The 25,649-nt window shown below is 41.1% G+C and overlaps 1 protein-coding gene across 2 annotated transcripts; it reads right to left on the reverse strand.

The window, feature by feature from the left end:
* Window positions 1-1,152: 1,152 nt before the first annotated feature.
* RCL1 (RNA terminal phosphate cyclase like 1) lies at window positions 1,153-24,260 on the reverse strand. 2 transcript variants are annotated; one of them, XM_058171851.1, is made up of 9 exons: window positions 24,068-24,260; window positions 14,357-14,428; window positions 12,842-13,017; window positions 10,048-10,122; window positions 9,721-9,845; window positions 8,076-8,201; window positions 7,080-7,236; window positions 4,000-4,103; window positions 1,153-2,069 (listed from the first exon to the last, which is right to left on the reverse strand). In XM_058171851.1, the coding sequence occupies exons 1-9, from the start codon at window positions 24,201-24,203 to the stop codon at window positions 1,919-1,921; spliced, it is 1,122 nt and encodes a 373-aa protein (XP_058027834.1). In that variant the 5' UTR covers window positions 24,204-24,260; the 3' UTR covers window positions 1,153-1,918. The 2 variants fall into 2 exon arrangements, with proteins under 2 accessions (XP_058027834.1, XP_058027835.1); XM_058171852.1 differs by lacking the exons at window positions 14,357-14,428; window positions 24,068-24,260 and having other exon boundaries at window positions 12,871-12,935.
* Window positions 24,261-25,649: the final 1,389 nt, after the last annotated feature.

The following is a 25,649-nucleotide window of genomic DNA, read 5'->3' on the forward strand; positions in this document are numbered from 1 at the left end:
ATACTTAGGAACTGAGTCTGCGGTAAGAAATACTTGTTCTGTCACTCTAAAGCAGGGGTCTCCAACCTTGGCAACTTTAAGACTTGTGGACTTCAGTTCCCAGAATTCCTCAGCCAGCTTTGCTGCAATTGAGCCCATGCTGGCTGAGGAATTCTGGGAGTTGAAGTCCACAAGTCTTAAAAGTTGCCAAGGTTGGAGATCCCTGCTCTAAAGGGTGCATTTGAGAGCCCATCATGTACAGGTAGTTCTCAAATTCAACCATTTGTTTAGGGACCATCTGAACTTACAACAGCACTGAAAAAAGTGACTTATGATTCTTTTTTCCACTTTTGACTGTTGAAGCATCCTCATGGGTCAGACACTTGGCAACTGATAGTTGCAGTATCCTGGGGTCATGTGATCACCTTTTATGATATGATGAGCAAAGTCAATGAAGAAGTGGGATTCCCTTAACCATTGCAGTGATTCACTTAACCGGCAAGAAAGGTTGTAAAATGGGCAAAACTCACTTAACAGCTGTCTTGGTTAGCAATGGAAATTTTGGGTTTAATTGGGGATCTAAGTTGAGGACTACCTATCCACACCCAACCCTGCTGACTGAAAAGTTTTACTCTTTTTTTCAAAAAGGGGATAGAATTAGAAGTTCAGGAAATAAGGTTTGTTGCGAGTGGGAGTTTTCCATTTCCCTGAATTTTCCAGAAGCTGGTAAAGTCCAAGTCATTCACAGAAGAACATTTAATTTAGGAAATCTTTATGCCTGTAGAAACAGTAAAAAAATATAGCAAGGGACGTGTGTTACATTTTTATTCCCATTTTTTATTTTGTGTTATTCTCAAGTTCTTTATTTTTGTACACAAGTGAGGTAACTGGATGTAATTTCAGCTTTTATTCATACTTCAGGATATGTAGCGTATAAGAAAATGGCTTTTCTTTAGAACCTGCTTGTGGTTTGTAATAATAATCCCCAGTGTGAGAGATTGTAGTAGGAGGATGGAAAGGAATAAGAGAGCAGATATAAACAATTAAAAAGAATGCATGAATCAGTTGATAGAATATTTTCCAGGTAGAAAACAGGTTTCAAATCATTCAGAGATACAGAAAAATTTTGCTTGATTGATATTCAGCAGAAAAACAGCCATCCTTTGTGTAAGATTTTCTTTTTTTTTTAATAAAAAAGTTTTATTTTTACAAATCTTTGTGTAAGATTTTCATGAACCAATTGCTGATTCAGAATTACTTCCAGATACAGAAAATTGAAGTTGATATATCATGGAATCAATAAGCTTCTGTATCAACTGTCACTACATCTGACTAAGAGAAAACAGTTTTAGCATCCATTTACTCAGAATAAAAAGTTAAATCTCTGTTCAGACTTCACCCTAAGGTCAAGAAAGAAGATGTATAGAAAAGAGTTCTTCCTTCTCCACGGAGAACTGCTTTGCAGTCTATCATCTTTAAGAGCTTTCCTTTTTGAAAAAAAGCCTGATAACAAAATATCCACCTTAATTTAATGCATACTAAAGAGCTTCCTTGGAAAAATTCAATTACAGTTTTAATTCTGTATGGCACAAATTTGTTTATCATTGTATCTGATTTTGAACAAGATTTTCGCACATGCTCTTTCTACAATAAAAGGAAAAAATAGATATGTAGATTGCATTTCCAGCTCCAAAACCAATTGTAAATGTCTAGAAGTATCTTCAATAAATGTAATCTTCAACATACACACTGAAAGTCCATAATGGAGTCTCAAACGTCTTTCAAAGGGATTAAAATGGCAACAACTACTCCTTTAATAAGTGAAAATCAGTCACGCACACAAAATCCACATACTGTTCCTGAGTAAAACATGCGCGTGAAAGTATATCAACAGAAAATTAATTTTTGTATTTTTTAATTGAAATCCATGAGCAAAGTATCATCTTACTGTTTTGCTAAGATTAGAAAACCCAATGCCAACACAGGTCATTAAGACTTTTTCACCTCCCTTTCGTTCATCTTCAAACGGTTTGGTTTCAATTTTAAACATAACCTGGAAATAACTTCTCAAATGTTGTAGGAATTCAATTCTAAAAGGAAAGGAAAAAACAACTATAAGTATACATCTTTTTTTCTAAACTGTAGTCAACACAAAGAACATCTGCATTTCAAAAGGTGTACCTATTCATGAAAAATGTCTACCTGATTATTTGCAAAATACATTACTTTGCCATTGTCAAATGTTATAAAAAGTAAAAATAAATAAATATATAGGTGAGCAAAACTGCTTATCTCCAAAGTAAAGTTTCCTATTCATTAAAAGACAGATGAAATTAAAAATCATTTATGAATAATATTTAGAGAATTTTTTAAAAAGTCTGCACGGAATTTTAACATTTCCAAAATATTACTCGGAGAAGTTGGCTTCATAAGCTTATTACCAGTTTAAAAAAGATTTTTTAATGACTAAGCCATGCAGAATGTTTGCACTTTCCTATATTACTAATGGACTATTATCCATCAATGAGGCATACAAGTTCTTCCTCTCCTTCTTCTATCTCAAAAACTCCTGATTGACTCTCAAAAGCATATAACAATGCCCGGCAGTAATTTCATAGTACAACCCATTTCATTGTGATGGCACGATCATTCTTCAGTTATCACAGTACTGTACCTTTCATACATACAGCACCGGTACCATGATAACCGAAAAAGGACAGTTCACAGTCTAGTACACCGAAATACGATAGTCACACTGCAGTAAGAAGAAAAACTTGATCCATATGAAGGCCAACACCAGCTAAAGAACTGGCAGCCGTAATTTCACATTGTTGTGCTTATAATAACTACTGTGCCTTTCTTTTATACAATTCAAGGCAATGTATTTAATTTTTATCTTGCCTTTATTATTTATTTTACAAGAAAAGTCAGCTTATACATATATATTATATATATATATACTACTCCTACCTGCTTATTTTCCCTTCAACTAAATTCCTGTAAGGCGAGCTGAGCTGTGAGGAAATGACTGGCTGAAAGTCACCCAGCTGGTTTCCATGCCTAAGGAAGGATTAGAACTCACAGACTCCCTGGTTCTATCTAGTCCAGTGTCCTTACCACTACACCAAACTGGCTCTCGGATCCAAACAGAATGGATCTGTTTCTCTTGAATACAGGTAGTCCTCAACTAATGACCATAATTGAGCCCAAAATTTCTATTAAGTTAGACATTTGTTAAGTGAGTTTTGCCCCATTTTAGGACCTTCCTTGCTGCAGTTGTTTCAAGTGAATCACTGCAGTTGATAAATTAGTAACCTGGTTGTTAAATGAGCCTGGCTTCTCCATTGACTTTGCTTGTGAGAAGGTTGCAAAGGGTGATCATATGGCCCTAAGACATAGCAATTGTTATACATATGAACCAATTGCCAAGCATCTGAATTTTGATCACATGATCATGGGCATACTCCAAAGGTGGTAACTGTGAAAAATGGTCATAAGTCACATTTTTCAGTGCCACTGTAACTTTGAACAGTCACTAAATGAACTGCTGTAAGTTTAGGACTACCTGTACTGGTAGTCCTGAAATTTGCTGAAATGCTGAAATTTGCTGCACAAATGCTGAAAGTTGTGACATGAACATCTGCTATTTCAAAATACCTCCTACTCAAAGTCATTGCTATCAAAATTGCAAGCCAGGGAGTTACTCCTGGTAACAGACACTTTACAAAGGAACATGTCACCATAGGTATATAATTCATGTTGGCCTTTGTCTATATAAGCAATTGCAATCTGTCCCTGCAAGCTTCATTAGCTTGATTCAGTGAATTGATAAGAAAGTTATTTGATGGCATTATATAAACAGTAATAACATATTGCATGGCATCTTCTAAACATTAGCGTAAGTAGTTCTTTTGGCAGCCATTAACTGTTCCAAGCAGCAGCTATTAAATGGCTTCCTGTCACTTCAGTTAACAAACTGAGCAAGAATAAGTAGTCATGGGTGTGGATGAGAAAACTTACGTGTAAGGTGATAATGGTCCTAGAAGAACTTTGGAGACATCTTGCTGCCCAAGAGTCATAAGAAGTAGAATGAGGCTTTGGTTTATGGAGTCCACGCAGCCTCCCTGCGAAGGAAATGCTTTAATCATTAAGCTTTGTGGTAGCCACAAACTATAGATAAAAGGGGAAAAGGAAATTGGGAGACAGCATAGGGGAACTCTGCTCTTACATTTCAAAAGTCAAAAGATAAACAATTATTTTCACAAATCCGATTGCACAGCAGTATATTCAAAATTATATCTGAGATGTCTGTATATCTTTAAATAATCCTACAACTGCTTCCCAAAATTGAAATTGTGACACACTGTTATCTCACACTGCAGTGCAATGGTGCAACAGAAGGCATATGGCAATCTGTTTCACAAGGACAGCTTGTTCCATGCAGCCCAACTCAGCCTGGGTGCATGTGAAATACAAAACAAACAAAATCAGAAACTGAAGCGCCCTCAGTCACATAATCAAAACTCTGGTGTTTGGCAGCAACCCAACAAGACAGACACAGATTTCAGAGGATAATTAGAACTGCATAAAAACAATTGCTACTAACTTGCCTTCCATTGAGAACCTGTATACTGCACGAGTCAAAAAGAGGGCTGTGAAAATATTTACAGACCCCTGTAAAGAAACTGTTTCAACTCCTACCCTCAAAACAACACTATAGAGCACTACACACCAGAACAACTAGACACAAGAACAGTTTTTCCCCGAACGCCATTACACTGCTAAACAAATAATACCCTCAACACTGTCAAACTATTTACTAAGTCTGCACTACTAGTAATCTTCTCATCATTCCCACCACCCATCCCCTTCCAATTATGACTGTAACTTTGTTGCTTGTATCCTTACGATTTATATTGATATTGTTTCCTGATTGCTAATTTGTAGCTTATGACTATCACTAAGTGTTGTACCTTATGATTCTTGATGAATGTATCTTTTCTTTTACGTACTCGGAGAGCATATGCACCAGGACAAATTCCTTGTGTGTCCAATAACACTTGGCCAATAAAAAATTCTATTCTATTTTCTATTCTATTCTATTCTATTCTATTCTATTCCATTCCATTCCATTCCATTCCATTCCATTCCATTCCATTCCATTCCATTCTATTCTTAACAACTGCAGGGGCACTTTGACTATCTCTCCCCCAACTTCCATCTCTGCCCATTTGGCCATCTTGGATCGTGCACAGTGACAGTGCCAGCATCAGAAGTATTAGGCCTTAAGTAGAGGCCTGGGTTCTTTTCCTATCTGGGCCCCTACCCCGGTCCCAGTGCCACTACCTCAAGCCCCACACTGTGGCTAGACTTCCCAGCTGCCACCACCACCTGCGTTCCTTAGGCCCTGTCACCTCCACCTGACCTTCAGCATTTTTTGCTGTTGAGAAGGCATACATGGCCTGGCTCTTTGCAAGACAGGTGCTGGCCATACCAGGCCTTCTTTCTGAGACTGCATGAACTTTCTCCAAATCACAAATGGCCTTCTTGCAATGCTTGCCAAAACATTCTGAGATGGATATATACAATTTGGGGAGGGATGGGCTTGGTTAGCAGCTGCTTTGCATAGAGTCAGGCTGGGCACGTCTTGTCAAAAGTGGGAGGAAGACAGTGAAAGTCAACTGGGCATAGCATGGCCCACTGCACACATCTCAGTGGCAGCTGGGGTACACTTTGGTGGCTGATCACAGCGCGGGGCTTGAGGTGGCTCTCCTTGGTCTGAAATAGAGGCCTGGGGTGGGAATGGCTGGCTGAGAAAGCTGAAGGCCTTAGTGTTGCTGGTGCCACTGCTGCTAAGGAGTGCCACTGTTCTGGGTAGCCAAAGGAGCAGATTTTGAGAGAAGGGGTGAAATAGGCCATAGACCAGTTGAAGGAATTCAAGAGGAGCAGTTCCTTATCTTACCAGGGCCCAGATTTGGGAGGGCCCAAGCTAGGAATGACTTTGATGGAGTGGATCCTTGCCCAATGACTGGTGGAACTTGGTTAATGGGGACTCCAGGGACTTCCTTCACTCCATGGCATGGGACCAGGTTACTTACGGGGCCGCCTACTGCCTCCAATAGCCTCCCATCGACCTGTGCGCTCTCACAGAGAGGGCCTTCTCAGGGTGCCGTCAGCCAAACAATGTTGGCTGGCGGCCCCCAGGGGAAGAGCCTTTTCTGTGGGAGCACCTACCCTGTGGAATGAATTACCTTTGGGACTACGCCTACTCCCTGACCTCTGGACCTTTAAGCGCGAGCTCAAGACCTTCTTGTTTCACCGAGCAGGGCTGGCCTAAGGGCAATTTTAATGGGTGGTTTTATTGATGGTTTTGGGTTTTATAGTTTTACTTGTTATTTTAATATTTTGGCCTATGGAATCAGATTTTTAATTGAAATATTGTGCTTTAATTTTTGTATATGTCTTTTTAACTTGGCTGTAAACCGCCCTGAGTCTTCGGAGAAGGGCGGTATAGAAATGCAAATAACAAATAAACAAATAAATAAATAAATAAGTCATGAATTCAGATGACATCACTCTTTACAACTGCCTCACGTAGCAATGGAAATTCCTCTCCCAATTACTATTGTAACCCTGAGGATCTTCTTTACAGACTTCTTCTAGTTGCTAACCAAAAGAAAGGTGCATTTTATTTGTTGTATTTGGAAAAAAAGCCTTTATATACAACTCTGCTGTTGCCGCTGCCTAGAAAATATAAAGCTTATATCATAATAAAATATGGGCAGAATTAAAATGATATAACTAAAATTACATAAACGTAAATATGCACAGAACAAAAATACATAGGATGATGAGGGAGGCATTAGCACAGGCTTCCTCAGCTTGGTGCCAGACTTTCCAACCAGCATGGAAGAACTCATGAACGAATGTGAGCTTCTAAAAGAGTCTTCCCATCTCTGATGCCTTCCTGATATTTGGGGATCACCACATCCGGATGGCCAGAATTCTGGAAGTTCAGATTTCAACATATATGGAGGGCACCAGGTGTGAGGATGGCCTAGCAATTATTCTTCAGAAGAGCCCTAGAATCAGCCACTTACTCGGTGGATCTCTTCAAGAAGTAACTTCGCACAGTTCACACCAAGGTCTTCTGGAAGTACAGCAGCACCCTGGCCCTGGGGATTAGAGGCCAGTTCAGCACTAAGGAAAGTCCCATTTGTAGTCTCAGCCACGAGAGACAGACCAAAGCCAGGAGACCTGAAAGAAAGATGGGTGCAGAGGAGAAGCTGAAGGGAAAGGTGTTTTTTAAAATGTATTTAAAAATACATTTTTTAAATGTAGTTACTCTTTGACATAAGGGTCCAAACCTTGACAGCCAAGGTGGTTTCTTAATCACACACAAGTATTTAAAAATAGACGATAGCCAATCCAAACATCGACCATAAATTTGATGTCATTCATTTTTCTTGTTATCTAGGAACATAACAAGCAGCCTACCACTGGGTCAAGCAATTGGCTCACTAAGCCAGCAATTGCTATTCTGACCAGCAACAGCTTTCCAAGAAGTCTAACAAGGGCATCTATTAGTCCCTGCTGCTAACTCTAACCCTTTTAAATCAGGATCAAATCAAAGACTTCTGTGGGCAATGCACCTGCTCGACCACTCAATGGTTCAGTTACAAATGATGAGGGAGTCAAAGGAAATCCTTTCCTATAAGTTTTGAAAACAGATGGGCTCTATCAGCTCTAATCAGAAGGTCTCTAAGTTGTCAGAAAGATGGGAGATAGCTTGCTAGCAGGTTCAAGAAAGAGAGGGCAAGCTCCTTCTCCAAAGAGGTTATCCTAGGTAGTTATTCCAAAATGAGGTTATATGATCTAATGGCTAAGTAATTAAAAGTCTATATTAAAATAGACTAAAACAGGCATAAGCCACCCTTGGTCTACATTAAGTTCCCCTTTGGCATCCACAAAGAATTCCTAGATTGTACTGCTGATAACCCTTGATAGCAATAGATACTGTTAAGACAGTATTGTGATTGCATGAAAATCTCTGAAGCCATAATATATACATTCAAAAGAATTATCTGAAAACTTACTTTCCAGAGCTGGTCCCTTTCATATGATCTGTATGAATGTAGATATCTGGTAGGAATTTATTCAAGATGCTCCTTGCAGAATCCACCATTCGGTTTGCTATCTGGGGAGACACCCTGACCGAATAGCTGGTTTAAGAAGCTAAGGAAATATTTCCGAATACATTTGAAAACAAAAAAAGGGTCAAGTACCAGAAGAGGGTGCCTGGGGCATTTCCTTCATGAATACATGCACATCTATGCACAATCCACATTTGAATATTTTGCAACCACGAAAAGCAAATTGTAAACCACACTATGCATGTACTATTTATAAGAATGCTTTTTCTGGTTCAAAAGTTCATACCAAATCCAATGACTATGATAGTAACCCTGTAGAAAGTCACTGTAGACAAACTCCAGACAAATTACCAACTTCAAAACAGCCAACTCAACATGGAAAAAGTGGTGGCAACACCTAACCTGGATTTGATGTTGAGGAGATGGCTCATGTGGCCTGATGTTAACCAATAATTTAATGTTAACAACAACAACGAGAAATCAGGTGGTAGTTACCCATCCCCTGCAAATAATATCTGAACTTAGCTCCAGTATAGTCATTATTTATGAGAGATAAAGTTGGAAGGATGAAGATCACACAGGAAAGTACTGTTCTCTATCTTCATGCATTCTTCTCTGGTGAGTTAACAACTGGATTATCTTTTTATTATTTTGTCACGCTATCTCATTGTGTTTTATTAGTAACAGATAACAGTAAAAAAGCTCAGCCATAGTTAATTTACTGATATTAATCCAATTAAACAAGGAATTTAGATATGAATGGACTCATGAGGAATTAAATGCTTGCATGATCAAGCATTGTTTTAGGACTTTGTTCCACAGCTCAGGAAAAATATTGTAATTGACCCATCTGAATTCCACCTGCTCACTATATCTTGTGAAAGTGAATATTTTGCTAGAAAGTTCAGGCTATTTATTCACAACTCAGTTATTGATGTTCTTGTACTTCACATCCGTCATGCGCAGAATCACATCTAATACTGCAAAGCATCCTGTTCTAACTTATCATTTGCTTAATTGTATAAACTATAATTGGTTGAACCTGAATAATATGCTAAACCATAAATCATGGCTCTTAAAAAGCTTAGGTTGGGCTCATATAACACAGTAAGCTAATCACATTTTTTAAATTGTGTTTTGATTCCATCTTTTCTGGGAAGCTTAATTTCTTCCCTAAGTCTATCCCACCATATCAGCAACCCAAAGAGAAGATTGATCCAAAGTCAGTCAGTGAGTTCCAGGGTAACCGATCACACTATATTGACCCAGTGTGACGTGTGAACTCAGTAATTGATCTCAACAGGGATTACTTATACGTTAAGCCAGGCATTCTGACTTTTGGGCTGCCTGGGTCACACTGGGAATTGTCTTGGGCCACACATAAAATATATAATATAGTTAATGTATATAAATAACAAACTTCTTTGATTTTTATTACAATCTTCTGGGGTTGCATTCTAGTTATCCAGGGCCACATGCAGCCCATGGGCCGCAGGTTAGACATGTCCGCATTAAGTGGATATTGAACTAAATCTTCGAATGAAAAGAGCATCTAGAATTCTCTTCAGATACGTTCAAAGAAGGATACGCCATACCTCTGATACGCTTAATTTTACCAGGGTCAATGTATTGAATAGGTTTTAATATTTTCTTCACAGGACAAGCAAATATCACTTCCCCTCCTCCTTTGGGGGGCATACCCCGCCTTATTATCTGTAAACAATAAAAAACAGCCTTGATTGTCTGTCAAAAATCCAGAGGATTGATAAGATTCTACTAAATTAATGCAGCTGCCAAAATGAAGAGGAAGAAGATGGGGCCACCAATACTATGGACAAATATGAACTCATAGAAATTTATTTTATAAAGACATTTCTTAAGTGCAGTGACGTCCTGACCAATAGCAAATTCTTACCTTCAATTCTAATTCTTCACCATCAATTCCAAATCTTTTCAACAAAGGTAGAGCAGTTGCCTTCAGAACATCCACCTGAAATATTCATTACAAAACCATTTTTTATTACGTGAGAACACTTTCAATATTGAGACAAGAAATCGAAAGTCCATGATGAAAAAAAAAATAAAGTTTGTATATTAACTGACAAGTTAAAAAAGACAAGATCACGTATTAGCAATCAATAAATTATATAAAGAATCTCTCTCAATCCTGATGCACAAATTAGCTACTAATCCATTCTTGTTTCACAGGCACTGAATGCCACAATAGTCCACCATTTCTATGAAAGAAAGTGAAGTTATTCTTGGAGTACATTCATATGTGTAGTCCTTGCTGCTCTCTGAGCTTGGTGGTTTTCTTGCAGGCATTTCTTTACCAACTAGGTAACATCATTAATGCTAAGAGGGAGAGGAATTTGCTATCTGTTTCTATAGTAGTGGCTTGCTCTGTCATGTTGGTGGGAGTATTGTTTTGTTCTGAATAGTTCCTTGGACAATTCTTCCCACCAACACTGACAGGGCAAGGCAGTGGGGATAATATTTTGGCATCCAGTTAGTCATTTTATCCAACAACACTGAACACTCCACTCTGCACAATCAGCTAACCAAGCCGATATTGGAAAGGGGAGGCAACTGGCCAAAAAGGAAAATGTTCGGTAATTGGAACTCATCCGTTTTTATAAACGGTTTAAAAGGAGAAGGATGCAGTTTGCACCACTTCTCTCCTTCTCGTCTGTTTTATCCGAAATGTAAGAAAAGGTAAAAGTGCAGAGGGTCCATCTGGTGGAGAGTCTCAGAACCTGTACATGTCTTTCCCTGGCTTGCATTTGTAGACTTGTAGATTCATTAAGGCGTTGGTGAAGACATACATGGAATCCTCAAAATGGATTGCCTTTTCAGTTATGTTTATGTTGGTCAAGATCAACTTATAAGGACCAATGCAGAGTATATCTGAGCTGATTGGGGCAAGCAAAGTACTCAGGGATTCTCCCTAATGCTGTTTTTCCTTGAGACTTACTGACATTGACATTTAAAAAGGAGAGTCACATAATACTGCATCCTGACCCCAAGGCCACCCCTTTACAGACTTTTTTCTATATAAATTACATTATACGGGAAGACAGAAAAAGAATCTGCAATAATGAAAATATACATTGGTCCGAGCAGGGGTGGGCTGCTGGGGGTTTGCAGAGGTTCGGGAGAACCTCTAGCTAAGATTCTGTGCAGTTCAGAGAACCCCCAAATCCCACATCTGGCTGGCTCCACCCACCCCGTCCGGCCCCGCCCACCCCACCCGGCCTCACCTCTCCCAAGAGTCCCCATACAGCCCATTTTGTATGCAGGGAAGTGCAGGGTGCGTGCAGAGGCTCCAGGATAGTGAAAAAATGGGCCTACCATCAGGAAGGCCGGAAACGGGCCCATTTGTGGCCTCCAGAGCCTGGGGAGGCTATTTTCGCCTTCCCGGAGGTTCAACGAAAGCCTACAGAGCCTGGGAAGGGCAAAAACGCACCCCCCATTGTGGTGCAGGAGGCCAAGGACTACTTGCACTGAAGTCCCACCTCATTTTTATATGCAATGTGACCCACACAGAAAAAGGATTCATTGATTCCACAGGCACAATTTTCTTGAATATGTAGCTCCCCTGTGGAATTCCCTTACGAAAACCCCACCTGCAAATGAGGCCACGCCCACTATGGCCACGCCCACCCAGCAACCAGGCAGAGAACCCCTTGCTAAAAAATTTTAAGCCCATCTCTGGGTCCGAGCATATGAAGAAATCTCACATTGTTCTTGGGAGCCATCATATAAAAAAACTGCATGGCTCCTTATCAATGGCCTATCCATCTTTCTTCTATGGCAAGGGTCCCCAAACTTGGCAGCTTTAAGACTTGTGGACTTCAACTCCAGCTATGCTGTTAGGAGAATTCTGGGAGTTGAAGTCCACAAATCTTAAAACTGCCAAGTTTGAAGATCTCTGTTCTATGGGCTTCTCTATGCACTCGATGGAGCACTGCAGCATTTGATAGTATGCTGCCTCTCTCTAATGCCCAAATCCTCATTTGCAGGTGGGGTTTTTGTAAGGGAATTCCACAGGGAGCTACATATTCAAGAAAATTGTGCCTGTGGAATCAATGAATCCTTTTTCTGTGTGGGTCACATTGCATATAAAAATGAGGTGGGACTTCAGTGCAAGTAGTCCTTGGCTTATGACTACAATTGGGACCATCATTTCCACCGCTAAGTAAAGTAGTTGTTTAGTGATTCATGGCTGAGTTATGACTTTTTTTGGTCACGATTGTGAAACGAATCACCCAGTTATTAAGTGAATCATGCAGTCATTAAGCAAATCCAGTTTTCTCCATTGACTTTGTCTTCAGAAGCTGGCTGAGAAGATCACAATTATGATCACAAGATCCCAGGATGCTGCAATCGTTGTAAATTCAAGCTGGCTGCCAAGCGTCTAAATTTTGATCATGTGAGAGTAGGGATGCTGCGCCGGTCGCAAATGTGAGGACCAATTATAAGTCACTTTTTTCAGGGCCAGTGTAACTCTGAATGGTTGCTAAACAAATGGTTGCAAGTTGAGAACTACTGTCCCTATAGTGTGGATGCATGCTATTTTGACTCCCACCCACCCCATTCCTACAAGATGTCCCTGACTCTATCCCATCCCCTTTCACAATTCTATGAAAGTACTGTATGAACAATGTGCTAGGAATAGGAAAAGATGAATTGGTAGACCTTCAACTTACTGATGGATCTATCTGATCATTGGTTATGCCTCTGAGGACAATTCTTAGTGCATGTTTCATGAATGGGGCTAAGCAGAGAAGACTCTCTAGATAATATCCAATGCTACGATTTTCGCTGCAATCATGTTCCAGTGAACCTCCGTGAAGCAGACCAGGCTGGTAGTACAAAGTTGTTCCTGTTAAAAAAAAACCAACAGGAATGTTATTGTAAAAGCTGTGCAATAGAGGCAAAAAGCAACACATATGTCTTGCCTGTCAATCAATCTCTATCATATGCGAACCTACAGAAGAGCTTTGTGGTAGTTAATTCTCACTATGCAACCAGGACATTATAGCAATGGGTGGGAAAGAAATTAAAGGTCAGGAATAGGAAAATGCACAGAAAGGAAGTGTTAGGTCTCTCTCTCTCTCTCTCACACACACACACACATACAAAATCACATATACACACCCACGACTTGCATTGTCCAGTAAGCAAATCAAAAATAAAAGAAAGCCTTAGAAAATAAGAAAATACATACTCCCTTAGTAGATATCATTTACAGAAATGGGAAAATTGATTTGCTTCAGTAGGGAAAAGATAATAACTATATTTGTTAGCAATTGGAAACCATTTATGGACCTTTTGCTGACAATACGAAAAAAAAACCTTGTGATTTATGGGCTCGATTATTAGAAAGGGTAGAACATGGAAAGAAGGGAGTCACAGTGTACCGCGAGAGAGAAAGGATAAAGTACAAATGCATTTGTAACTGCTGCAAAGAAAATTGGAAGTCACTTCTTTACATTTGTCTTTGTTTTTCTCCCCTTCCTCTTTTATTTCTTTTCTATTTACTTTTTATTGCTTAACTTTACTTTTGCTTTTTTTAAATTTTGTATTGTTTTTACTTTGCAAATGTTTCTATAATAAAAATGAATAATAATAATAATAATAAAAGAAAATACACATTCCCTTTCCCAGATCTTTAAATCTACAAGCTTAAGCACTTGCAACTGACATACTCACTTTTTTTTTCATCCACTGTATCAATTCTATATTTCCTCCCATAGCTACTTTCCTATTGAAAGGTGTAACTCTTCAATGGAAGCCCTCTTGTGCTCTGCAAAGTTAGGTTCCCAGTATGGTACATGATGACACAAATATGACTATGGGCACCTCCCTTAGCAGCCATCAAGTTCTGTGAGACATCTCTCTTTATGTTGCTTTAATTTTAAAAAATCAGAAGCTAGCCTAAGTGGACCCTTTTAACTTTTTTTAAAGAAAAAAATGATGTCGCTATATAATGCTTAGTCTGGCCACAGATCCAATTGCCTAGAAAAAGGACTACTTGAGAAGAAGTAGAAGGAAGGAAGATAACCATCAAAACAAATGGTAGGATAAAAGGAAAGACAGATAATGTATTAGTAAAATAGTGCTTTTCAAATGATTATCTTCTCTGAAGTTCCAAATATGCCACCAGCTCCAAAAGACTGGAGTTCCATTTATGCTGATAGCACCAAATATAAAAGAATTACCTGTTTGGTTTATTTCAATCCTAGAACCATTGGTTATCTTGTCAATCAGCCTGAGAAAGTTTGCCTCAAAATCTGTCAAGAGAAGCACACATCAGATTAGATTGCTAGTATTCATCAGCAATTCCAAGAATCTTTAGGGCAATCTTCACAAATCAAACAGCATGTAATTGTGGTCATATTACAGTTAAAATAGTTTGTTAATCATGTGATTAAAATAGCCAAAATGAATAAAATCTACTCCGATTTTAGGATAGAAATAATCAATAACAGTAAGATTATTTTCCCTCCAAAAATCTCCTATTTGCCATTCTATGCATACAGTCACACAACAAACCTCTCCTCCAAGAAAGTATTCAACGATTTCAGTTGGACTGGACTTCCCAATGTTGCAAAATAAAATATGCACTATTGTTCTAACCCAGTTCCATTTTTCTATTTAACCAGTTTCTGACTTTTTTAAAAAAAGAAGTAGATGAAAATAAAGAATGAAATAGAGGTAATTTATCTACCAGACACCTCTAACTCTTGTTCCTTATTTTAGGAAAAAGGGGAGAAAATAATGCCAGTGAAATCTATCACTTTTGTAATGAAACATCAGAAGCTTCTGGAAGGAAGGGAGGGTACTATCAAGTGTCAGTGCAGAGATGGACAATTATCATGCTTTTGTGCTTGGTTTTACTTAGAAAGATAATGTAAAGAGACCCATGCAACCACTGTAGCTGAAAATATTGCAACACCATAAGACCACCAAATAAGCAAAAATCATTAATTACTTATATTCTAGTTCCAAATCTTTTCGCTTTCATTCCTGCTGTCCTTATTTTTTCTCACCTGTTAGATTTGAATTTATACCTTACTGTAGTGAAAAAGCAAACTCACCATCCTCCTTTAAGAAATAAATTTGAGAAGCAGGTCAGTGCTACCAATGCCTGTTCTAATAGTCCTAAACTGGATATACAATATCCAATGCAATTCAGTACTCTTCTCATTCCATTATCTATTTCGTGACTTATTCAATCATAAATTAATTGAACTCAGTGTAAGCGATCATATTGACTTTCAAATGGACTCAGGACTTTGGTGTTAACCTCTTAAGGCAGAAGAGTGAAACTAGTGACTGAAGCACTACAGTCTTCACAGGGCTTATCAAGTCAAGGGCCTTTTTAAAGACAGGGTTTCAAGAAGGCTTTGCTTGTTAAAATCCCCTTATAACATTGACACTCACACTTTGTAGTCCACCCATTCCAGGAAAGGCACTGGGTCCTACAACAGGTACTGCCATGCCTCATTTTCTACAATCCTGATTTTGCAACAAGAGAAAACACTAGAGAACAAGTACCCAGAGTGCAGTCTCGCCTTACATTTGATTGTTTGCAATCATAAAATTGTAGAATGGCAATACTTCATTTAAAACATCCTTTAACTACTCTATATCTGCCCATATGACAATAAAAAGTAATAGGTTCTGGAGGTTTTGGACACTAATGTTTCTTTAGAGAACAACAGTGAGTTTAGTTAGTTATTGATATTGCAATGCTCAAAATGCAACTTCACTTCCTATGATGTGGGTCAGTGGTAGTCAACCTGGTCCCTACCGCCCACTAGTGGGCGTTCCAGCTTTCATGGTGGGCGGTAGGGGTTTTGTCCGATACTGAAGCATTTTCCTTTTTTTAAATTTAATTGACTTTTTAAAAAAAATTCAAAGCATTATTTGAAAACATTTTCATTAGGTTTTCATAAAATTCCCCGTGACAATTAAAATTTCTGAAAATATACTATTTGTATTGCCCACGCATAAGTTTAGTTCATGTTACATAAGTGAAACTAAATGGCATTACAGTGCGACTGCAAACAAAAGACCCTCGTCCCAGTATAGCTCACGCATCTCGCCCCACATCACCCAGCCGTAACAGACAAGCAGAGCTAGTAGCCGGCCCCCCCCCCAACCCAATCCACAATGCGCGAGAGGCATGCGCAGATGACGATACACGGCACATTACTGTGGAACCAGTGGGCAGTAAGAAAATTTTACTACTAACAGAGATACAAAAGTGGGCGGTAGGTATAAAAAGGTTGACTACCCCTGATATGGGTCATGCACTATACAGGTTTTGGGGAAGGAAGGAAGGAGAATAAAGGTTATTATATATAAATTATTTTAGAAGATTCATTGCTGTTGTAAATGTTCCTTTGATTTATTTCCAGTAGATAATAGAAGAGCAGGCTTTTATTGTTGCAAATAATCAGTGCAAGGTTGGAATCACACTCATTCTCTGTCAGTTATAAATAGTCTGAAAACCCCATCTGTCTCTCTACACTTAAATGGCCTTTCTACTGCTGAGAGTCTTATTCTGAAGACTATTCATAAATTTGGGGTTTGCATATATTGATACCCTTAATTTTCTTTCTTTCCGGTAAGTCACTTGGCTTAATAGTAATTAAAATTTCTGCTCATAAAGAAGTCATATGGAAGAAAAAGTAGCTCATTAAAAAAAAGAAATAACACATTTACAAAGCAGTGTTATCATTATACAATTATTTGGTGATAACAGTTGTTACACAATTGATTTCCATAATTAGCTGCACTTGAATGGGCTGATGATTAATTTGCATCAGACTCTAGGGTAATTATAACCTGTAGTTTGTATTGCTGCAGTTATTCCCTGTTTTGTTATCTGGAGTACCGATAGGAGAGAAAATGTTCTCTCTTATTCCACAATTGGGAATATGAGGGGGGAAAAAACCCCCATGAAATTTCAGGTTTTTTCCTCAGCTGGCAAAGAAGCAAGTATGAGTCATCTTCCATCTAGCCTGAGGAAGACTCATTAAGTGTTAAGTGATTTCCTTTCCACAGTTTAAGGGAAATAGGTTTCCCTGGTTATAAAAGGGATGTCTGCATGTCCAAATATCTATGGCTTACAGCATTTCCCCCTTCTGTTTGGCATTAGAAAAGCCATCAAAGAGCCCATCCAAAATATCTTCCACTGACTTGAAGGTACCTGATGGCGTTGTCACCAGTTTTCAGACGCTGCTATCAGCTTCAGTTGCCCTCCCACGTGCTCCCAGGATAGGAATTGCTGGGAAAATGAAAGTACCATGATTGGAGTACAGCACCCCAAAAAAATGGGGAGGACAAGCAGGATTTCTGAGTGTATTGAAAGAATCAGGAATTTAAGGAAGAAAAAAATAACAGAGGAAAATCTAAAAGAAACAAGGTGCAATGAGACTATCAGAGAGGACAAGAGGAAAAAAGAGAGGAAGAAAGGAAATACCAATAAAGTCATTAGGGGACGGAAAAGAATACAGGAAGTCCTTGACTTACAATCATTTGTTTAGTGACCATTCAAAGTTACGACAGCACTGAAAAAAGTGACCTAAGACTATTTTTCACACATACAATTGCTGCAGCATCCCCTGCAGTCATGTGATCAAAATTTGGATGGATGGCAATCGGCTCATATTTATGATGGTTTCAGTGTTCTGGGCTCAGGTGATCATCTTTTGCAACTTTCTGACAAGCAAAGTCAATGGGAGAAGCCAGATTCACTTTACAACCATATTAACTTAACAACCACAGCGATTCACTTAACAACTGTGGCAAGAAAGGTTGTAAAATGGGGCAAAATTCACTTCACAACTGTATTCTTCACTTCAGAACAGCAACTGAAATTTTGGGTTCAATTTTTGTCATAAGTCAAGGACTATCTGTATATCTCCTCTACAATATAAAGGAAAAAATGGCGGCAGCGTAATAGAATAAGGGGAACTATGGTTGCAAAAACAGGGAATATAAAAGAAAGACATTTGGGCAAGAAAGAAGGCTGAATTAACAGAAAGCAATACAGGTAGTCCTCGACTTATGACCACAATTGAGCCCAAAATGTATACTGTCTAATGAGACATCTGTTAAGTGAATTTTGCCCCATTTTACAACCTCTCTTGCCATAGTTGTTAAGTGAATCACTGCAGTTGATAAGTTAATCACCCAGTTGTTAAGTGACTCTGGCTTCTTCATTGATTTTACTTGTCAGAAGGTTGCAAAAAGTGATCACATGATCTTTGGATAGAGTAACGGTCATAAATATCAACCATTTGCCAAGAATCTGGACTTTGATCATGTGACCATCGGGATGCTGCAAAGGTCATAATTGTGAAAAATGGTCATAACTCACATTTTTCAGTGCCACTGTAACTTTGAATGGTCACTAAACAAACTGTTGTAAGTCAAGGACTACCCATATTCAGAGAAACTTTCACTAGAACAGAGACCGAAGAGAAAGCATGCTGTATCAGAAAAGAAAGAAGCAGGGAATTGTCAATAAAGGATTAATAAGGAAATGCAGTTAAAATGTTTTCCCAGTTTGATTTGGGATGGAAAAACTAAGCCAGACACACGGGAGGACAGAGGTACCACACAGCAAGCAAAAGTCAGGCACAGTAGGAATTTCCATATTTGCTTCTATCAATTTTCTTCCAAACATCATAGGATTAAAGGAGGCTATATATTTTCAAACCGTCAGTGTTTATTAAATTGGCTCCCACAAACACTTCATGTGGCTTATGAGTAGATCTTGAATGCCGACCTTAGCTCACATTTTGCACTAGTTGCTTTGGGGTCCCTGGCAATTTATTCCGCAGGCGTGCAAGCAGAAAATGTTTTACAGAAATGGTGAACGGCAACTACTAACATAAGGCCAGTAGAGAAAGAAAGAAAAATAGGACGCTAATTGAGAAAGGATTGGGGGGGGAAAAGGTGTGGAACTTGGGAATCCCAGGCCAACAAGGCTCCTCAAAGCAACTTTGGGTGCAGCACTATAGCCGCTGCCAATTTCTGTCAAATTGCAATGAAAATGTGATAGAAGGAGCACATTTGGTAAATAATTGAGTATAATATTCATTGCAGTTAATACCCTGGTTTCTCTTCAAATGACGCAAATCTTGTCGTTTATATCTTCTGCTGAATGCCGGATGCCTGCAATTTGGCAGTTCAAATCTCACCAGGTTCAAGGCTGACTCATCCTTCCAGAGGTGGGAAAAATGAGGGCCCAGATTGTTGGGGGCAATTCTGATTCTGCTGATTCTGTAAACCGCTTAGAGAGGGCTGTAAAGAACTGTGGAGCAGTATATAAGTCTAAGTGCTATTGCTATTGTTATTGAATATAAATAAGAGCCAAATCATCTTAATTCCACAATTGTGACTCAGATACAAAAAAGATGAAATGCAACCCTCAGGCAGAAAAAGTTTGTGTATTTTTCTATTAAATTGTGTTTATGTTTATATTCCTACAGAAGTTCAGCCTGCATGGATTCATTTCATTCTCAAGTCCAGTCTGCAGGTTAGATTTAAGACATATCAACTGGCCAAAGTGTCACTTCTTATAAATTTGAACTCAGGCGTCCCCCATCCATCACACCAAGCACTGGGTAGCCCCAGGTGGTCTCCATCCCTTCATAGCTCCTCCTGGCAGCTTGACAATCAATCATTAGTCTATTCTAGTTGTAAATCTCAATTGGGTTAGAAAAGCTACCATTGCCAATATTGGAGATTCTCCAGCCCAATAAAAGCTCTTACTTTCTTAATAAACAATAGTAACAGGAAGAATACAATCTACAGCAGGGGTCTTCAACTTTGGCAACTTTAAGACTTGTGGACTGGAGTTGAAATCCACAAGTCTTAAAGTTGCCAAGGTAGAAGACCCTCGATCTAGAGAAAGTTCAATGGAAGAAAAGATGAATCATCCTCTTTTTTTCTAGTAGTTAAGGCAGTTATGTTTGTATGGGCACACAACTCCTGATCTAGTAGATGTGGGCTTTTAGGCTGATAAATTGCCTACCAGTGTTACAAAGTAGTGATGTAAAAAAGGAGATAGCTACAATTCTGTCTAAAGTGCAAGGAAATACATTTCAGAACTAATTGCTATGTATTCAGAACATAGTACTGAAGTGTTTGGACCTTCATCAATTAACCAAGTCGCTGAGAACTATATTCTTCAGATTATGACAAAGCAATTAAGCAACAAAGTGATTGTAGAAGCAATTGATGAAGTTAAATACCAGCCTATCTAATAAGTGCTAAATTAAGGACACTCTAAAAAATTATGCAACTAAAACTTTTAAAAATATAAAATCAGGAATTGATTCCTACCAAAACATTTTAAAATTGATTTACCTCTAACCTTAGGAGTTGACTGGTTTACAATTTAATAAGAAACATTTGTAAGTGGAACAAATTTTGGCTGCAACACCACATATAATAACAAAGAAATATATTCCCAATAGAGTGGAACTAATGTCCAAGAAAGTACCGTATATACTCGAATATAAGCCGATCCGAGTATAAGCCGAGGTCCCCAATTTTACCCCAAAAACTGGGGTAAACTGGGGACTCGAGTATAAGCCGAGGGTGGGAAATGAGGCACCTACCGGTTGGGGAAAGCCTCCCTCCCTCAGCTGAGAAGGCTGGCGGCTCCCCCGCCCCGCCCTCTCACTGCACCGGCAGGGCTTCCGTCCGGTAAAATGTGAAAAAAAGAAGAAAAAAAAAACTCGAGTATAAGCCGTATATACTCGAGTATAAGCCGAGGGGCTTAAAAAAAAAAAAAAACCTAGAGTATAAGCCGTATAGACCCGAGTATAAGCCGAGGGGACGTTTTTCAGCACAAAAAACGTGCTGAAAAACTCGGCTTATACTCGAGTATATACGGTAAGTATAATTGCACTGAATATCTCATGTAAAAAATCTATATGCCAGATTTTTCATCGCATGAGGCAATATAGAAAATGATTAATTAATGGAAAAGGTCATTTATGGAATAATTCTTTTTGAATTCTGAATGTCTCAGCTGCATGCCCTAATGTGTTCTTAACCCAAACACCACACTGTGCCGAACAGATTCAGTCACATCATCACGCTAATTTATGGTTTGGTAATATTCTTTGCAGGAAGGGGTCTTTCCTGCCGCCTTGAAAGAGGCGGTGGTGAGACCCCTCCTCAAGAAGCCTTCCCTGGACCCAGCTATTTTGGGAAATTATCGTCCAGTCTCCAACCTTCGCTTTGTGGCGAAGGTTGTAGAGAGTGTGGTGGCATGGCAGCTTCCCCGATACCTGGATGAAGCTGTCTATCTAGACCCGTTCCAGTCCGGCTTGCGGCCCGGATATAGTAGGGAGACAGCTTTGGTCGCGTTGGTGGATGATCTCTGGAGGGCCAGAGACAGGGGTTGTTCCTCTGCCCTGGTCCTATTAGATCTCTCAGCGGCTTTCGATGCCATCGACCATGGTATCTTGCTGCACCGGTTGGAGGGGTTGGGAGTGGGAGGCACCGTTTATCGGTGGTTCTCCTCCTATCTCTCTGACCGGTCGCAGACGGTGTTGACAGGGGGGCAGAGATTGACCGCGAGGCGCCTCACTTGTGGGGTGCGGCAGGGATCGATTCTCTCGCCTCTCCTGTTCAACATCTATATGAAGCCACTGGGCGAGATCATCAGTGGCTTTGGGGTGAGATACCAACTGTACGCTGATGATACGCAGCTGTACTTCTCCACCCCAGGCCATCCCAACGAAGCTGTTGAAGTGCTGTCCCGGTGCTTGGAAGCCGTACGGGTCTGGATGGGGAAAAACAGGCTCAAGCTCAATCCCTCCAAGACGGAGTGGCTGTGGATGCCGGCACCCCGGTACAGTCAGCTGCAGTTGCAGCTGACTGTTGGGGGCGAGTCATTGGCCCCAGTGGAAAGGGTGCGCAACTTGGGTGTTCTCCTGGATGGACGGCTGTCGTTTGAAGATCATTTGACGGCCGTCTCCAGGAGAGCTTTTCACCAGGTTTGCCTGGTTCGCCAGTTGCGCCCCTTCCTCGACCGGGATGCCTTATGCACGGTCACTCATGCTCTTGTTACCTCTCGCTTGGATTATTGCAATGCTCTCTACATGGGGCTCCCCTTGAAGTGCACTCGGAGGCTTCAGTTAGTCCAGAATGCAGCTGCGCGGGTTATAGAGGAGCGCACGCGCGCCCGTGTAACACCACTCCTGCGCAGACTGCACTGGCTGCCTGTGGCCTTTCGGGTGCACTTTAAGGTGTTGGTTACTACCTTTAAAGCGCTCCATGGCTTAGGGCCTGGGTACTTACGGGACCGCCTGCTGTTACCTCATGCCTCCCACCGACCCGTACGCTCACACAAAGAGGGACTTCTCAGGGTGCCATCCGCCAAGCAATGTCAGCTGGTGGCCCCCAGGGGAAGAGCCTTCTCTGTAGGGGCCCCTACTCTCTGGAACGAACTTCCCCCTGGCTTGCGCCAATTGCCCGACCTTTGGACCTTTCGCCGCGAGCTGAAGACGTATTTATTTACATCGCGCGGGGATGGCTTAAATTTAAAATTAAAAATTTTTGGGATGTATTTTAATGGGTTTTAAATTTTAATATGTTTTAAATTTTGGCCAATTTTATAATAAGTTTTTTAATTGTTTATTTTAATTGTATTTTGTTACTGTTTTTATTTTGGCTGTACACCGCCCTGAGTCCTTCGGGAGAAGGGCGGTATAAAAATCTAATAAATAATAATAAAATAATAATAATAATATGTGTGAATTTAACATTACAGCTTCGTTAACAAACCATGGTTTGAGAAATTTTGGTTTAGCAAGATATATAGACAGTAAAAAGCAGCATTCTGAGTCCAAGTATTACTACCTTTTATTCTTAGGGAGGAATGGGGCAGTGGAAAGTTACAGCTCCTTTAAGTGATTGTGATTAAATATTTCCTTAATTACCTTGTTTGGTTCAGTGTATTAATTTTGGGCAGGTTGTTGTCTTAGGAACATCTCACCGAGATATGGCCTGCTGCTGCACAGATGGTTCAGGGAAGGATTGAAAAACCCATTGCCATATTCTACCGGTAGTCCTTAACATACAACCATAATTTCTGTTGCTAAGTGAGACATTCATTAAGAGAGTTTTGCCCCATTTTAGGACCTTTCTTGTCACATTTAAGTGTATCACTACAACCAGTAACACAGTTGTTAAGTGAATCCGGTTTCCCCCTTGATTTTCACTTGTCTGAAGATCGCAAAAAGTGATCACGTGACCCCAGGATTCTGCAACTGTCATATATGAGTCTGTTTCCAAGCCTCCAAATGTTGATCAGGTGACCATGGGATATTGTGAGGGACATAACTGTAAAAAATGGTCACAAGTCCCTTTTTTCAGTGCCGTTGTTACTTTGAACGGTCACTAAAGGAATCACTGTAAATCGAGGACTACCTGTAATCTGAAAGGAGGGAAAATCATTTGACATTCTCTAAAGCCCGATGTATGAACAGGGACATGGTGCCTAAGAATTGGTAGTGTGGGACTGGCGTATCACCCCACGGTCCTTTAAGCAGATCGCTAACCCAGTGGATCGAACCGAGCTCTTCTTTCACAGCAGCACACAATCTTGCGGATTCCACAGACTCTTTTTATCAACCGCCTGATAACTCGGGCTCTTCTCCCAGGCAAAACCGAAGAGTCGGCTCCGTCTTTTGCGCACCGATGTGAGGTGCGCACTTAGCCGCCTTCGCCTCCGCGGGAATTCAATCCACCCGCCGATCTCCTTTCAGCGGGGCGAGCCTCCAACAGGCACTCGCAGCAACCGCCCGCCCGCCTCCTTCCCACCAGGCTCAACACCCCCCCCGCACCCCAAATCGTCCCCAGGGATTCGCCTCGCAGCTCCCGCGCTAACCAACCTCTGAGGCCGGGGTTGTCATCCTTGGCCCTGATCTTGCGGATTTTCACCGGCCGGCCGCTCAGCGTGGAGAGCACCAGCCTCTGCCGCAAAAAGTTGCTCCCGACGTAGCTGAGGGAAGGAGCCTGGCTCGCCATTGTTAACTGGCCGGGCGCCGCTGGACACCGGTCGAACCCTTCCCAATCACCCCCCACCCACCCCCCACCCGCCGACCGTTCTGGATGCCGGCCGAGTCAACGGACGCCGAAGCTCGCCCCGTCCTTAGGATCCCCCCCCAGCGCCACCACGGTTTTGCCCCGCAGCGCCCAGCGCGCGTCCACGTGGTTTGGAACAGGAAGATGGAACGCGGAGACAGCGGCGGGGGTCAAAGGAGAGGGGGCGGGGTCTGCGGAAGCGCCGCCAGTGAGCGAGCTCAGGCGATTGGCTCGGCGGGAGGAGGAGGAGGAGCTAACGGGAGAAGGAGAAGGCGCCTTGCTTGGCGAGGCCACTGAGGGCTGGGAGGGTTTGGAGCGCTTTCTACCCGAGGACGGAACGGCCGCCAGCAGCATCTTTTCCCGGGCGAGTGGGAGTAGGTTGTGTGTGCACAGGAGACGGCCAAGCACGAACCAGCCAGTTGATATGACTGGTTGTTCTAGGGCAGTGATGAAATCCATTTTTTTTACTACCGGTTCTGTGGGCGTGGCTTGGTGGGCTGGCAGGGGAAGGATACTGCAAAATCCCCATTCCAACCCCACTCTTGGGCCAGCCGGAGGTGGTATTTGCCGGTTCTCTGAACTACTCAAAATGTCCGCTACCGGTTCTCCAGAACCAGCTGGATTTCAGCTCTGTTCTAGGGCCGATCTAGAGAAAAAAAGAACTAGGGGTGACATGATAGCGGTAATCCAGGATTTGAGGGGCTGCCACAAAGAAGAGGGGGGGGTCAACTTATTTTCCAAAGCACCAGAAAGCAAAACAATGGAGGGAAACGAATCAAGGACAGAAGCACCCTGGAATTAAAGAGAAACTTCCTAACAGTGAGGACAATTAACCAGTGGAGCAGCTTGCTTTCAAGAAGTGGTGGGTGCTTCATCACTGGAGATGTTTAAAGAAAAGACTGGACAGTTGCTTATCTGAAAGGGTATAGGCAGTGGTGAAATCCAAATTTTTTTACTACCAGTTCTATGGGCATGGCGTGGTGTGGCTTGGTGGGCGTGGCAGGGGAAGAATACTGCAAAATCTCCATTACCACCACACTCCAGGGGAAGGATACTGCAAAATCCCCATTCCCTCCCCACTCCTGAGAGAAGGATATTGCAAAATCTCTATTCCCACACCATTCTGGGGCCAGCCAGAGGTGGTATTTGCTGGTTCTCCGAACTGCTCAAAATTTCTGCTACCAGTTCTCCAGAACCTGTCAGAACCTGCTGGATTTCACCCGTAGTATAGGTTCTCCTGCTTCAGCGGGGGCGGCCACCAGAGGCCACTTGCCGCCTCCTGCATCTCAAAAAAATTAAGACACCCCCAAAAAGAAGCCCTAGCCATTTTCGGGGGTCAAAAGCAAATAAGCAAAAGCAAATAAGACCGGGTCTTATTTTCGAGGAAAC

Source organism: Ahaetulla prasina, chromosome 2, assembly GCF_028640845.1.
Source record: "Ahaetulla prasina isolate Xishuangbanna chromosome 2, ASM2864084v1, whole genome shotgun sequence".
Lineage (NCBI taxonomy): Eukaryota > Metazoa > Chordata > Lepidosauria > Squamata > Colubridae > Ahaetulla > Ahaetulla prasina.

What these genes read in the sequence shown, in the direction of transcription:
- RCL1 (XM_058171851.1), bottom strand. Translation starts at nt 24,203, where the DNA reads ATGGCGAGCCAGGCTCCTTCCCTCAGCTACGTCGGGAGCAACTTTTTG. An exon ending in AAAGGGACCAGCTCTGGAAA is followed by an intron (nt 7,237 to 8,075) that starts GTAAGTTTTCAG and finishes TCTTTCTTTCAG; the next exon opens with GTCTCCTGGCTTTGGTCTGT. An exon ending in TTCTTGAAGAGATCCACCGA is followed by an intron (nt 4,104 to 7,079) that starts GTAAGTGGCTGA and finishes TTTCCTTCGCAG; the next exon opens with GGAGGCTGCGTGGACTCCAT.